This window comes from Haliotis asinina, chromosome 8 (genome assembly GCF_037392515.1).
Source record: "Haliotis asinina isolate JCU_RB_2024 chromosome 8, JCU_Hal_asi_v2, whole genome shotgun sequence".
In the NCBI taxonomy this organism is placed as follows: domain Eukaryota; kingdom Metazoa; phylum Mollusca; class Gastropoda; order Lepetellida; family Haliotidae; genus Haliotis; species Haliotis asinina.
Window position 1 is genome coordinate 47,285,364 of NC_090287.1, and position 16,842 is coordinate 47,302,205.

Here is a 16,842-nt window from a genome sequence, read left to right on the forward strand (position 1 = left end):
ATCATCACAGAGATAGAACTTCCCGGTTCCCCACAAAACACCACCAAAGAAGTGAGATTCAACATCAAAAAAGCTAACAGAGAAGGATTCACATCTCTACTAGCACACCAGATTGAGGAAACACAAGCCATCATAACACACTCATCTGTTGAACAGAAGGTGGAATCAATTACCAAGTGTATTGTTGATGTGGCAGAAGAAACTTATCCTTCAACCAAACTTCACAAGAGACCACCTGCACCTTGGTGGAATGAAAGTATAAGCAAGGACAGAAAGGCTAGAAGAAGAGCCAGAAGAACTTGGAAACGCACCCGCAACTTGAGGGACAAAATAGCATACAAATGTCTAGAAGCCAAAGTAAAGAGGGATATCAAGATCGCCAAAACCACTAGTTGGAGAAATTTCATCTCAACTCTTACAAGAGACACTCCTTCCCATACTATCTGGAGGAAAATAAAAGCAATCAACGGCAACACCAACTCAAGTCAACCAGCCCTATTCCATGATGGTGTAATGATCACTGACACGAAAGAAAAGGCGCAGTTATTTGGAAATCACTATGCCAACAAGTGTTCCTCCATTGACACGGATTTCAACAAAAGTACCTTTTCTGATAGTGAACAACATATTGCTGACAACCTAGATTTGCTGTATTCTTCTGAGGCTGAGGAGGACCAACCTTTCACGAGACATGAAATGGACCTTGCCATAAAAGAACTGACACTAAAAGCTGCTGGTCCTGATAAAATTCACAACCAGATGCTGATGGACCTACCACCAAATGCAAAAGACATCATACTCAATCTGTTTAATGAGATTTGGGACTCTGGCACTTATCCATCAGCATGGAAGACTAGCCAAATAATTCCTCTTCTAAAACCAAACAAAGATAAACTAGCCATTAAATCATTTAAGACATATATCATGATAGACAGAACCAACAAAAATAAAATGAATTTCATTTTCAATAGCATTTAAACCACAGAGTGGGCAAAAATGGATGTTTTTGTCCATAACCTGTCTTCTGCCTCTATTTTGCATAATATCAAGTTCTCCAGTTCTAATGAAGGTAAGCATGCGTGCGTATTCTTTATGTAAACTGGTTAGGTATAACTCAGGAATGAGTGACACTTTGAACTCTGCATAAAAATTTAGTTTGGAACAGTTTGACACCTGAGAATACCATGTTTGTGTATAATCCTATGTGTAAATTCAAACATAAAGCAATCCACATCACCAACACCTTGGCATTGCCACACTATTCCAAAACCTAGAGAATACAATAAATGCTTAATGTGAGTAACCCAACTTTCCCTACCAGCTGCATCTAAACCTACTAACATCTTGTAACACTCTTCTGTACTAACAGGCATGTTGTAGGGCAAAACCTTGTGAATTATCATTATGTCTGACAGAAAAATGGGTTGAATGGCAATATAATTCATCTTGAATACCATACGAACAAACACATTAAAGTCCTAAAGTCATTACTGCAATGGATATACCTTACATTAACAGCCTAAAGTAGATATAAATTTACCCATGGGAGCAAAGTTCTGCAATCCATCCGTATTTTCTGAATCTGTGGAGTTAATCTTGTCACCATTTGCACATGCTCTTCCGTTGTTCATGTTCTGCATGATGGTAGAGATTAAGCTGGAATTGGTGCAGATAAGACGACGATTACAGCTGACCAGATTGCTGCACACCACCTCCATGCCACCTGAGGTGCAGATAAAATGAACAAAGATGAGACACATTGAAAATATCTGCTTTAGGTGATTTCAAACTGAATCAATGAATACAAGTGGTATCGATGTTCAATATGATCTATGGAAGACAATCTTAAAGAAACAGTGTCTGTATGCACACCTTCAAACATCATTGTTGAACTGGAGCATGAAACCATCATCGTGGCTTCCATACTGTCTTGCATACAAGCTTAAAATTAATCCTGAATGAAGCACTTTGCTTCTCATAATCTACAAAGCCACTGTCAACAAATGAAAAGGAAAACATCCTGAGGCCATGGAATTGCATGCTATTTTGTCATGAAAACAAAATATTAATTTCCACACTCAAATATCAATACCAATGTAAGATAAACTTATTTGTTCTGAGATGACAAAGGTTGATTCAAGACTTCCAAAGCACAGGCCCTCATGTCATAGCGAGGATTAAAGATTTTTTTTGAAAACATAAAAAATCCCCTGACTTGAAACACTTTACAGTACAATATATCTAAACAAGGCTGGACACTTAGGTGTACCCCACCCACCTGCTTTGCCAATCGCTACCCTACCATCGCATGCAATCAATTAAAACTTCATCACAACATAACCATGGGTGATTGGCCTATCAATCGCCACTCAAGACAAATACCAATTCTTTATTGTATTATTTCTTATGTAAGTTGATTGAAAGCTGATTTTGACCCTCAGCTAAACCATCTTGACACAAATGGCAGACGATAGCAAGGGCAACAAGGTGAGAAGTCAAAGCAAGCCCTCTCATTGGTCAACACTTGATGTTTTAATCAATTACATGCGATGGTAGTGTAGTGATCAGCAAAGCAGGCGAGTGCAGTACACTGAAGTGTCCTGCCTTGTCTAGATATATTGTACTGTGAAGCGTTTCAAGTCTGAGGCATCTCAAAATTTTTACATTTTTAAAAAAAATCTTTAATCCTCACAATGACACGAGGGCCTGTGTTCAACAGTGGTAATCTGATTTTGGAAAGAAAAGTGAACTGGTTACACAAGCTGATCACTTCAAACACTTACATCAAAAGAGACATAATAACACAGATTCATTACTTAAGTTTGAACAAGAATAGAACTGGTGCAATTATTGTGTGTGGATTAGGAATGGTCCCCAGACTAAAAAGACATATTGTCATTAGAAAGCGAACATCATTAACTATAAAAACGGATATCTTACCAAAGTATGACTCGTAAATGTTCCAAAACAAAACTTTTGATCCCAAAACCAAACAATCTCACATTATGGTGCAAAGTGACATCACTGTTGCATAACTGTTACTGAATAATCACATTAAACACATACAGGAAATGATATTTCACTTACCTATATCCAGGAACTGCTTGATGTTATGAGAACTGTTCAGGACACGCAAGGCAAACCATAGCAGTGGCTCAGACAGCCTACAAAGAGTGCTTCCAGAGAGGTAGTGGAAAAGTGAATCCAGCATTGGCTTCGTGTCCGAACTGCAACTTGCCAGTGTCACAAGGATCTGATATACACAGTCCCCAACAGAGACAACATCACCACCTGTCAAATTTTCCTGGACATTCTGTACTCCAGCATTACCAAGAAGGGTGGCCATGGCATTACTATTACAGAAGCTCAGTGTCTGCAGAAAATTTTGCATTATGTATTGATGTGTAAGAATAATTTCTGCAACACAGTTGTTTGTGTCAGTGGTCTGGCGCCAGTCAGAATTATTCATCTCCATTCCTGCTGCAACTGCAGCTGCTGATTCTGTCTTTTGTTCATCTGTCTGATGTCCCTTTTCATCATCTGAGAGTATTGCCATCACAGGTGCTGCCACAGGGGTTGAAGTAGCCAGTACATGACTCAATTTGTCAGCGTCTGAAAGTCTATTTGTCAATAGCATCGGAGTCAGAGTTGGATCACTTCTTTCTTGTGAAGGAATTTCTGAGCTCCTCAAGTTCCTGCTTGGTATATTTACTTGAACTAGTATATTGACCAATTTCAGTAAACTACACATAAGTCTATCACGACTGGCATCACCAAGTCCTGTTCGTGTGTCTCCACCTCTCAAAAGTCCAGCAAACAATCCACCAAAGCACGAGCGAGCGCTCACACTGTTCTCAAATGAACTTCGGCAAGTAACCCGTTCTTGACAGATTATGTGCTGATGAACAAGTGAACTAATGGACTGAATAACACTTATGGCATTGTTGATATCCACTTGTCCATACTGAATGTCCAGCACAAACTCAAGGAACTTACACTGGGCATCAAGGGGACCCATACAACTGTAGAAAGCACCTCTGTTGAGAAGAAGCATAAAAGATAAGGCACCAAAATAAATGTGGATTCACTGTTGAAGGTGATGAACACTGGGAGATCTTCATAACTTCTTTACTTACAGTATCCTATCTAAATACTCTCAAAATAGTAGGTGTATGAACGAACCATTACTGACATCAACAATCTGCAGTTAGATGACTGAGTGAGTGAGTTTAGTATACATCACTTTTAGCAATATTACAGCAATATAAGGGCAGGGGGCATCACAAATGACCTTCACACATTGTACTTATATGGAGAATTGAACCCAGGTTTTAAGCATGACAAGGGCCTTAACAACTAGGGTACCCAACCAACCAAGGACATAAACATTGGCTACTTGACTACAAAGCATTTATGGTTTGTTCAACAACAGTACTTTCTCCTTGTTTGTAGGAAATGTACAAACAGGTTGCTGCTGTTTTTTCATAAAAGGTAAAAAGTATGGAAGGGTTTAATAAGGTGCTCTTCAGAAAATAACGTTACAGAAATATTTGAGATGTACACATCCAAAAGTGTTTCAGAATCAAATTAAAATAGATACCTTTCTGCTGTTAAAGTGAACACCAGTTTCAGCATGAGTTCTCTCAAATTCTGAGTGCTGCTCTCTGCTGATTTGATCTGCATTCTTCTGAGAAATTCATCAAAAGCTTTTGTTGCTGATGGTCCAACCTGCACAATCACAATCAAGGTACCAGTTAAAAAAAAAAAGAAAAAGAGTGGCATAAAAGCAGTAGGTCTATTTTTTTCATAAAAGGAACAATGCCAATTATTGTTAGTGACTGTTACCTCTGGAAAATCTTTGCCTTAATCTGTGGTTTCCACTTAAACATACAGAAAATGAAATGAAAATTTAACACTAAGTAATAGCTATCGCTAGTGGTGTAATCCTAACCTACTAACCTACAGAGTTATCTCAATTGATACAATGTCACCCATTGTTTATTTGAGAAACCTCACAATTTCCCCCCCTCCCCTTTTTCCAAGATTACCCATCTTCTAGTGGAAAGGCAGGGAGGTAGGGGCAGGACATAAATCCCATAATCCAGCAGTAAGTTTACTAACAATTTCTAACAATAATCATAATTGTTCCTAATTACAGCGTAAACATTCCCTCTAGATTATGTTTGCCTGAATCCCACATGTGGATGGTGGGCTGGCCCTTGAAGACTGACTAACATAGGATCACACCAATAGACTCTATTCTCATTTGGATAGCTATGACTAAGTTTATTAATGATATTACTAAAAAGACATAGAATTGGATTAACAGTGTGAAGGAAGATAAATCTCTAACCTACTAGATGTGGAGTCTCTACCTTCCAAATTGGATATCTATATATAATTCATAACCTTAGGAAAGATTGATGTTATATCTGGTCTCCTAACGTCACTTTCGGTTCTACATCTTACGTCGCTTCTGGTCCCGCGACGTCCCTTCTAGTCCAGTCCTGTGACTTCACTTTGGTTAATATTCCCACTGTATGACCTGTTACGTCACTTCCGGTTGATGACGCCATCTGGTATTATGACATCACTTCTGTTAATAATCTGGTTAATAACTCCATTTTTCGGTTCTCTGAAGTAAATTCCAGTTTATGACTTCATTTTTGTTATTTACCAAGATAGCATTCAGACGTTGGCCCAAGGTTGGCAACGGTTGGCAAAACCATACTATTTCGCTGCCCCCATGCCAATGCCAATGAAGAAGAAGTATGTGGCCTAGAGACCACTGTTCTATCAAATGCTGAATGCTGAAGAGGTTCACAACAAGAATATTAAGACGATCGGGAAGTATTAGATGGCATGTCCCTCCTAGCTCTGGTCTGTGGTCTGCTCCTGTTCTGAAATGACAAGGCTGAAGCCAGTCTCCGGTTCAGATTATGTCTCATAAAATCATTCTTAGCTTGTAAAGTCTGCGTTCACTGTCAATGAAACAGGGATTCCGAATCAAGAGGCTGTTGAAAAAGTACATCCTTAACCAAATCTGGTAAACCTCTGACTGAGTTAAGTCTATGTGAACTTTCCTTACTCTTCCCAGCGTACATAATTGATTATGAGTGATATCCGTTACTGCCTGGTAAACCACCTCCAAAAAAGAATGCGCCATGGCCACCTCCTCTGCTGACATGGATACTAAAGTGTCTTTCTTAATGCCTTCACAGTCCTGGAATAGCAGTGGTAATGATACCCTTACTCACCCTGCAAACCAGTTAGTACATGATAAAACGTCATGGATTAACAGGCAGATGCATCAATGTATAGGCAGTTATAAAACGTCATGGATTAACAGGCAGATGCATCAATGTATAGGCAGTTATATGAAGGGTTGTTCATTCTAATATCCTGTAGCTGTGCATGATCCTTATCCATCTGTGGTGCAGTAGATAAGTCTGCTGAGAATGGTATACCCTGGCTTTTGAACTACCTTAGGTAAAGCACTAATAGAGGATGCCTTGGCCAAATTCTATATGAGTCCAGAGTCAATTTAAGAACCGACGAATGAAGAAGAGACAATTTTTTTCTGGTGGTAAACAGCCCAGAGGATTCCTGCTCCACAAGTAAATTCCCACACCAGTTCTTCTGATTGAGGAGGGACTGTGATTGGATAAAGTCCATGAATAATTTCCACTATCTATTTCAATGACCATCCCAGTACAAAATCCTCTGCCGTAGTATCCATAGGCTGGACTGACAAACAGGATAAATACAGGTGCAATGTGAATCCAATAAGTCTGGTACAAAGGGTAAAATTGCAGGCTTGTCTGTGTCAGTGTACTGCATGGAGCCCTTGGATAAACCACTAGGACCGTGGCCGGATGACACTGGATCCTTGTTACCATAAGCTCCCATGGAAGCCATGGCTTATTGGCTAGCGGCTGGCTGGGAGGGAAAACTTGTGGATAGTCAGTCAGACATGCTATCCGGCTGAAGCACATTCCCCACCTTGGACAAGGTAGCAGGCCTTGAGTGACTGGGAGGCTTACTCTCAAGCCTGCCTGAGATCAACCAGGTTGACCCTGTTCCCATGTGAAGGCCCCTGCCTCTCCCCTTGTGGGGGAACAGCTTTCTGATCCAGTCAGATGGTGATATCTTGGTCTCCCAGACAGCGCACCCCAGAGTTTCACAGAACTGAATGTTCTTGTCGCCTTCCCAGCTCTTGGCATTGTCAAAGCAGTCAGAATGACCCAAGGTCATTTTGTCGTATTTGATATCCTCCCGTAATATTCTCTGCGGAGAACTGACCTTAGCCTCGTTTCTCATCTCCACATCCCTAATAGACTCACTGAGGCTTGAAGCTCTGATTTGAAGATCTTGTAAAGTACACGGTGTACCCGAAAAACAGATTAAGGATAAGGAATGAGGGTCTGTGTCAGGCATAAACTTTCCACGTTGAGCACACTTATCCTTGGCCATGACTGAAGTATGGCAGGAAAAAAATAGCAGGAAAATCTAGAAAACTAGATAAACTGAAAAATAACAAAAGTTGCAAACTTTATGTGTAAATTTCATACGATCAGGTCGATGTCGACACCACAAACTTAATTTTTGCGATTGATGAGTGTTGAAAACACAGTAGACAAAAAAATTTCCCTCCACTTTGAGACACGTGATGTGTTCACCATACAGAAAAACAGTGAGCCTTCTCAAACAATGGGTGACGTAACGTTAAGGGAGGTAACTGTGTAGATTAGGTTAAGATTACACCACTAGGGAATGCTATGACTTAATGTTAGAATTTTTATTTCATTTTGTTTGTGTGTACGTGGAAACCACAGGTTAAGGCAACCATAATCCAGAAGGAATGTTTACACTATAATTATATGATGTACAACAGAAGAAACTGAGAGTTTTGATCCCCTCATATTTTACATTTCAAGATTTGTGACACAAACCTGTCAGGTGTACTTACAGAATACCAGACCCGTGAAGGTCCCGGGGTAGAATAGGCCTTCAGCAACCCATGCTTGCCATAAAAGGCGACTATGCTTGTCGTAAGAGGCGACTAACGGGGTCGGGTGGTCAGGCTCTCTGATTTAGTTGATCACCGGATTGTCTGCTCCAGACTCGATTATTTACAGACCGCCACCATATAGCTGGAATATTGCTGAGTGCGGCATAAAACTAAACTCACTCACTCACTACAGAATATCAGATACCTATCAGTCATATTGATTAGTGTCACATCACCCCAACCCTAACCTTACCCTTATATGATCTCTTGCTTTTCAAAGATGGCAGAAGGTATCTGGTATTTTGTACTCTTAGCAACACGTCAATCTGGATTAGCCAGCTTACCTGGGAATAGTAGATGCTTGCTGCTGTTGGACCACTAGTGGATACACCAGACAGAAATTTCACCAACAAAGGCATCAAGTTGCTCTCCTTCAGCACAGCATTCACCATAGATATATCCGGTCCAGTCGGTCCAGAAGCGGTCCTCTGGTTGGAAAACAGGCAGAGTGTTTGAAAGACAAATACCCAACTTCGCACTGGCAAGTTTGGTGTAAGGACCACGGCTTCTAGTAGATGAGCTAAAGACGAACCAGTCAGTGGAACTGACGGAATGCGAGATGGATCAAAGCTGGTATGAAGTGGAGTGTCATCATGTGCACTGTCTTCATTCATTGTAAGCCACAACTGCAGGACAGTGTCCAGATTCACACGGCGGTTTAGCAGTTGAGAAAACAGGTGGTTGAAGCACTGACTCAACATTTCACTGGAACTTTGCAGCTGAAACATAAACACTAAAGAATGAAAATTACTTCACTTAATTTCAAAAGTTTATTAAAGCCTGTAACAGCAAATTAATTTATCCATCTTCACAAATTTACTTCCACTAATATTACTTGATAATGTATTGTTTTTGATAACTGGAACCACAGATACCCTGTGATGTGTAGGATGTATACTGGCTTCAGACAATTCATCATCTGTGGAAGGAGGCTGCAGTGGTGTGCTTGTATTGTTGGCAAGGGAAAGAGCCGGTGGCAAGGAACTTGTGAAGGCACTATGTACAGTATCCATTTGTACAGACAGCATCACCTTAAAACAAAAATGTGAAATCTCATCATGGTAAAACTACGAATCTGAAACAAAGGTATGACATCTTAAGACTTATTCTATCTCATCTTAAGACTGATTTTATCTCACATGTTGCATTTGTTATAGGGTTTACTTCAGGACTGCCACTTCCAAATATTAATAAAAACTATGTAGCCAGATTTAGTTATCATTATTCAATCTGCATTCTTAATCTTTATCACTACTGCAGAGTACTTTGTTATGTCAGCTACCCTGTTTTTCTTTGTCACTCTCATTAATTACTGTATATTACATTTATGGTCATCATTGGTCATCTCCCTTGGCTGTGTCTGTCATCACATGAACTGTAGAAGGAAGTACTATTGTTTCTCAATCTGTCCATTGTTGAATTGTTGCCTGAATATTGTTGTTAAAAACTGTATATATATGTATGCTCACATCTATACTGAATGTGAGTGTGGAGTCCAACTGTCTGTGTAGGGACAACTGCTCGCAGGAAAGTGGGGTTGAGCTGGAAGTCCACTCAGCTCATTCATGTATACTTGTTTGTCATGTCTTGTGAAACCAACTAAAAAAATTCGAAGTAAACTATCCCTTCATCTTCATCAACATATTCATTTGTCTTCATCAACTCAAGGTAATGTTCATCAAAATCATGAGCTAATGCTCCTGTCACCGTACATCACAAGGAGACACATGGACCTGATAAGAGGGAACAGATTCCTTGGCAATAGACCAAACCATTCAGTCAATCAAAATTGGTGCATGCGTCAATTTTGGCCAATCAGCAGGCAGGACGCTTACTGTGGAGTTGTCAGACTTATTTCCTGGGTCAAACGATGCCTCCGAGCGATGTGCTAGGAGTTATGCCATTCACACTAGATATATCTATTATACATTGCTGCGATTTGATGAGTACCTTCACAAAAGAGTTGTGGCGGATCAAGGAATGCGATCAGTGTCACGATCAGTTAATTGTCGGCACCATCGTTCTCAAAATCTACCTCAGCTCGAAGTTGAGTTTTGCACACTTTCGCACACATGTAAAGTCACTACCAAATAGATGACAACAACTAGCATTAGACTTTACAAGTGTTATAAACACGGACAATTTTTGTAACTGCAAAATTGTTTTTGTTTATGGTGTTTATGGCAGACCATTAAGCTGAAACAGGACAGGCGAAAAGGCCATGACACAATGTAAACAAATCTAAAAGCGATCCGATTTCGGTTAGGAACAACAAAACCAGCAAAACTTCTTACATTAAAGAACAGTGTGGTGAATATTTTTGCCTTCGATCTTACATATTCTTAAATTTGTCATCCATTTTAGGAAGCTGTTAAGTTTCAAGAGCATAATCTGAAGGACTACTGTGCAGGACAGTATCTTTTAATAGTACAAAATATTTGAGGAATAATACGTTTTTATTCAAAGGGACAGTGTCAGTAGATGCCTATCACGCAATATACATGTACAAAACATGAAATGAATTTCAAATGAGTGTCTATAAAACCATGCCTTAAATATTTTGGAATTTCTATAAAGAGATGTGGATCAAGACAAAAAATATGTGAGAACATTAGTGACTTTGTGGGATATTGGACGGAATAAAATAAAATTGCATTTCTTAACTAAGAGATCATTATTTGTCATTAATTTTTGTAACATACTTTTTTTAACATGCAGAAGTGGTACACTTGTACATTTTAGGAATAATGCAGTCATTAAAACTGTCATTTTAATTACTTCACTGGAAATGATAGCAAGATAACTTGTAAGAATCATTCATCCTTTAGTAAATGTAGAAAGGTAATCAAATAAATAATAATCTAATCAATTATACTAACTAGTTACTAACTTAGTTTCTTTGTCCCTGCCTTAAGATATTATTTAAAACACAATGTGTTCACTAATAAGATTATTCTGCAAGTGATTACTCGTATCATGCTCAAATTAAAGTTATTTCCACATCCAGAGTTGGTCTCAGATATTATAAAACAAAGATTACTAGCATCATTGCTTAAGAAGCAATGATGTCCACATGCGTTTTTATTGAAAAAATGCTTTGAACATAGGATATGTTCTTTGCCACTTGTATACATTAGTAATTATCTCTGAAGAAACCTAGTTAATTGTTTTGGTAAATGTGGATCCTCTGTTCAGAGATTTTCCTGTTTTTTGGAAGATGGCTGTGTAGAGGTGCAGACTGTATCATGGATCTTCTTTGTGTTATAGTGGTGTTATGGCTATATCCAAAACGTTTCCATGAAAACTGAGAAAATAATAAATCATAAAAACCTGTACATAGCAAAAGGCACCACTTTAGGTTCTGACTGATATATCTACCAAGTTTTGCAGAAAAATATTGAAAGGTTTTTGAGTTCTGCTCTGGAAACGAAGCCCATCACTCCATTTTAAGACTAAGTCAAAAACGTGTCCAAAGAACCCACAGACGGATGGACAGACAGACATGCCGGGGGATAATGAATTTTGTATTAATTATACTGTCAAGAGTTAGTTGGTTCAGCCAATACTGCCATTTGAACAGTTGTAATCATATGCACTTCAGTGAATAATGGAGGGATAAAAGTGGCTCAGTTAGCTCACTACATGCTTTTCACAAGTCTTGTAGAAAAACATGAAGAGCAGATGGTTGAGCATCTCCCAGAATGATGGTAACAGCACTAAGAGAACCCAGGACAAGTGTTCCCAGGCAACAGGCAGTCTTGCTGGGAAACGCTCATGTACATATAAAAAGAACAAGCATCCAGAAAGACACTGAACGGTGCTGAATGAAGTGGAATTGATGATTCAGATTCATTGAAAGTGGAGGCAAGGTATGAGGACAGCACAAGGCTGCTGTAGAAAGTAGGAACAAACAATGATCTTGGATCAACTGCTAAAGGATCGTAGACATAAAGCAAGAGTTTCACACTTTTTGAAGGGTCCATTATGAAGGAGTGCATGTGTAAGGGAGATGTCATGAAGGATACATGGTAACACTTTAAAACTTAACATGACAATATCAAGAACAATAAGCAGAGGTGCAGTATGAAAGATAAAATAACATGTACCATTTTGAAGCAAACAAATAAAGTGTAATACCTTGAGTCTGAGTTCAGCTTGTGTCTCCAGACCTAGTTCCAATCTTGCATCTAATGCTGAGGAGAGACCTTGGCAGCCACTCCCTGCCTTTGAGGTGTTCAAGTAGTCTGATAACTTACTTTTTAGGTTCTTCAACTTTTGTTTCTTGTCATATGATGTCAAATTTCTGAAGATGAGAACAAGAGTCATCAGATGATGACATATCCCCCCGGCCCAAATATATTTGAAAGGACAAATCATCTGACAGTTACTTAATGATTTTAGACTCAGTTTGAATCTCTTTGGAAATCATGAAAAATATAAATGTCATATATCTGCAAACAGCAAAAGGCTCCACTTCAAGATATTTATTATCCATACAGTGAAACATAACCGAGTACATAAAAATCATATGTTGCACACCTGTAATAAACCTTGACACGAATTTCATTGGTCAGTTATCCGACCATGACCTCATTGGAATGTAGAACTACTTTTTTCATGCATGACGTTTTACTACAAATTTACTACGAATATTCAGTCTCGCTACTACGAGAACAATCAAATGAAATGGGATCAAATACAAAACGATACAATTATTCACACACCTTGTTTATTGATATGAGATATCAAGAAAACATAAAAATCACTATCGACAAACGGCAAACTAATCACAATGCCCGCAAACATTTGATTCAGAAGTTGCAAGACAATAATGTACTTAAACGCAAATCATGCAAGTGTCTGGACATAAAAACGCCTTTCTGATGCACAACACAGGGGAGGTGGGAAATCTGTTGTCTTCGACCGGAAATCAGCCTGCCATGTTTTCATGCTCATGTCGCGCGTCTTCAATCGTTCCATCATCGACAGTTTACGGGGGTACATTCCACATCAAAACTGAGAAGTCTTTTATGGCAGTCAGTGAGATCCTGCCGTTACAAGCCGTCGCCGTGTTGCTCGCTCTCCTCTCAGTGACTCTTCTGACGAGAAAAACTTTCCATCGCATAACAATGTTTAAAGTTATACAATTCTTACAGTTACATACGTTGATAAAGACTAAATTTCAATTCAAATTGTGTTTGTATTTTTTTGTCTTCATGCAAGAGTAGCTAGTCAATATGTCACCCTCTTTTCTTAGTAGCATTACACATACGTCCATAGTGCTGTATCACTATATTCTTACGTGACCTTGACCTTTACGTCAAGCGACAACAGCTGATTTCGTTTTGCGTGGTGTTGTTTAGAAATAAAAGTTAGATACAAATGGATGATAAAGAAATTAACACTCGCGAGTGTGTCATATTGTTTTTACGAAACTCAAGTCAGAAAAATCTATATTTTCTGACACTTGTTTCGTAAAAACAATATGACACACTCACTCGTGTAATAATCTATAAACTATAAACTTTTGATTTGATATAGCACCAATTTTGATAAAAATCTTCAATAGCGCTGTACATATAAGATATATACAGACAAGAAAGTTAAATAGCAGGCTATTTACACAATACACAGATTGAGGGCAGATTTTCAGAATTGTGAGAAGAGGTGAGTCTTAAGGGCTTGCTTGAATTGGTCCAATTTCTGTTTTCTCCTGATTTCATCAGGTAAGTCATTCCACCAGATTGAGCCCTGGACTTTGAAGGATCTGTTGGCAAAGGTCTTTCTTCTAACATGTGGTACCCTCAACCTCATGTACTGACTACTCGACCTCATGTTCTCCCTTCCAACTTCAGCTTTTGTCAGAAGTGATCGGAGATACATCGGGGAGAGTTCATTGAGGCACTTCCATACCATTGTAAGCACCTTGTGCTTTATTCATAGACTAACCGGAAGCCAGTGCAGTCTTGGAGCTGGAGTATTTGTCAGCCTGGAGAACAAGTTTGGCGACAAAATTCTGCACCCTTTGTAACTTCCATATCTGTGTGTCCGGAAGTCCGATGAAGACAGCATTTGCATAGTCAAGGTGTGAAATAACTGTTTCAAGGACCAGTGTATGACATGCGTCTTAAGTCAATAGATGTCTCACGTTTCTTATTTTCTGAAGACCATACATAGCCTTCTTACATTTAGATGTTATGTGGTGAGAAAATGACAGTTGTTCGTCAAGTTCTAGGCCAATATACCAGATCATATGTGCTAGTGGAATGTCTTCTCCGTTGACGTTAATGTTTTTTGCAGAACATTTTTGTAGCTGTTGGCAGGGTCCAAAATAGATAAATTCCGTTTTTGTCCTATTCTTGTCCATCCAGTTTTTTACTTCAACTGAGAGATCTTGCTGTTGCTTGAAAACCTGTACCTCGGATCCTGCAATCCGAGAATCAAACGAGTCAATGAAGGCATGATCATCAGCATACCCATATATACTGGTAGGACTCTGTATGACCTCCTCCAAAGTGCTGGTATATTTAGAGTACAACACAGGACCAAGACAGGAACCTTGAGGTACTGAGAAGTCCAGTGACCTGGTCTTGGAATATTCCTCTCCAACATTTACCTTACACGTTCTTGGACATAGGTATGTGTCGAACCAGTGAAGAATAGAGTCGGATACCCCAAATTGTTGATTTAGTACTTGCAAGAAAATCTGTGGTCAAAGGCGGTGCTGAGATCCACTGCAACAAGTGCTGACACCTGCTGTTGTTCCACATTCCAGAGGAGATCTGTGACCAATCTCACAACTGCTGTTTCACAACTGTAGTGTTGTCGATAGGCAGACTGATAATCCGGTAGTTGATTAATAGAGTCGCAGTGGAACATGAGTTTTTGGAGAGTTGCTTTTTCCAAGACTTTAGACTGAAATCCCAGATTACTAACTGGTCTGTAATTGGACAGGATATGTTCAAGCCCCGCCTTTTTCAAAAGTGGTCTAACGATTGCAGATTTCCATTGTGAGGCAAAAACACCGTTCATCAATGATCAATGGATGTTATTGTGGGTACTGTGGCATCAAGTAGACATTTTAATAGTGAGGTGGGCATAGGGTCAAGTTCACAGAACTTTGTTTTCATTGAATTGATGATATTCCTTACATTCTCAGGTGATAGTGGAGAGAAATTTCCGAACATAGGTGCCTCAGCATCTTTTGGAATATACTTGTCAATATGTTGTAGACTATTCTGGATGATTTTGTTCATGAAAAGGTCAGCGAAGTCCTCAGCTAGTTGTTCATGTGATCTGCCTTCAGGAAGAGGGTTTGATTGGGTATCTCCAGTGACAGCCTTGAAAATCCAATATAACTGTTTAGTATCACCTTTTGAGTCGATGATTTTTGCACTGATGATAGCGCCTTTAGCTTGCTTGATCATCCAATGATACCGATTTCGATCCTTCTTAAGAGCTATAATATGATGGTTTCCTCTGAATTTGAGGAAGATCTTCTCACGCCGTCGAACCTTGTGTTTCTGCTATTTCTCTCGGGAACCAGGGTTTCTTCTTTCGAAATGTGACCATCTTTGATTTGTCTGGGGCAAATTTGTCCAGAACTGCTGTGACTTTATTTTCGAACTCATGAACCATTTCTCAAAATCTCTATGTCTCATATATCTGCCAAGATCTGTTGGAAGATATCAAATGGTTTTCAAGTTGTGCTCCGAAAATGAAACCCATCCCTCCATTTTGAGACTAAGTCAGAATAGTTTCAATGGAAACCTAAAAAATGAAAAATCACAAAAATCTGTAAATAGCAAAAAGCACCACATTAGGGTCTCCCCCACCACTTCAAGATATGTTTCATACATCTGCCAAGATTTGTTGGAAGATATCAAATGGTTTTTAAGTTGTGCTCCGCAAATGAAGCCCATCCCTCAATGTTGAGACTAAGTCAGAATTATTTCCATGGAAACCGAAAAAAATAGAAATGCCAAAACTTTGTAAATAGCAAAAGACACCACTTTGTGGTCTGCCTCAAATATCTGCCAAGTCTTGATGAAAGATATTAAATAGTTTTCGAGTTGTGCCCTGGAAACAAGGCCCTTTCCTCCATTTTGAGACTAAGTCCAAACTGTTTCCTTGGAAACCTAGAAAATGATGAATCACAAAATCCTGTAAATAGCAAAATGCATTACTTTGAGGTCTGCCACACATATCTGCCATGTTTTGCAGAAAAATATTGAATGGTTTTTGAGTTCTGCTCTGGAAACTAAGCCCATCCCACCATTAGACTAGCACCAAAATGTTCCATGGAAAAAATACAACAACAAAAAAAAAACAAATGCCAAAAATCTGTAAATAGCAAAAGGCACAACCATAGGTTATGATTATTATATCTATCAAAGTTGGTCTAAAGATATTGAACAATTTCTGAGTTATGCTCCAGAAACAAAATGATTACTGACAGATGGACGAGGCGTCAACTATATCCCCCTGCATTACATGTTATGCACTGAGCAAACTAACTTTGCCACATTTAACCACAGAATGGTGTTACCTAAAATTGCTAAAACAGTGCCATGGAAGTGCCTTGGCAATAGCAACATACCATGTTGTTGCAGTTGCAGTAATAAGTGCTTGAGGTGCAAATCAAAGCCATAAACGGTTTTAATCAGGGATTAGGATAGAGAACTTCCACAATAGGCCATTGGAGATTGGGGATTTCTGAATTTAGAATGGGCCACTGCACTTGTATCAACAGTAAACTTCAATGGGCCATT

At 39.1% G+C, this 16,842-nt stretch overlaps 1 protein-coding gene across 3 annotated transcripts in view; it reads right to left on the minus strand.

The window, feature by feature from the left end:
• The window catches only part of LOC137293797 (baculoviral IAP repeat-containing protein 6-like), a 166,692-nt gene that overhangs the window by 59,302 nt on the left and 90,548 nt on the right, over positions 1 to 16,842 (minus strand). For all 3 annotated transcript variants that reach the window (XM_067824541.1, XM_067824540.1, XM_067824539.1), the window contains exons 29-34: positions 12,209 to 12,374; positions 8,947 to 9,102; positions 8,356 to 8,790; positions 4,601 to 4,728; positions 3,088 to 4,037; positions 1,541 to 1,723 (exon numbers count right to left, since the gene is read on the minus strand). In XM_067824541.1, coding sequence (XP_067680642.1) covers positions 1,541 to 1,723; positions 3,088 to 4,037; positions 4,601 to 4,728; positions 8,356 to 8,790; positions 8,947 to 9,102; positions 12,209 to 12,374 — 2,018 coding nt within the window. The remainder of the gene's footprint in view (positions 1 to 1,540; positions 1,724 to 3,087; positions 4,038 to 4,600; positions 4,729 to 8,355; positions 8,791 to 8,946; positions 9,103 to 12,208; positions 12,375 to 16,842) is intronic.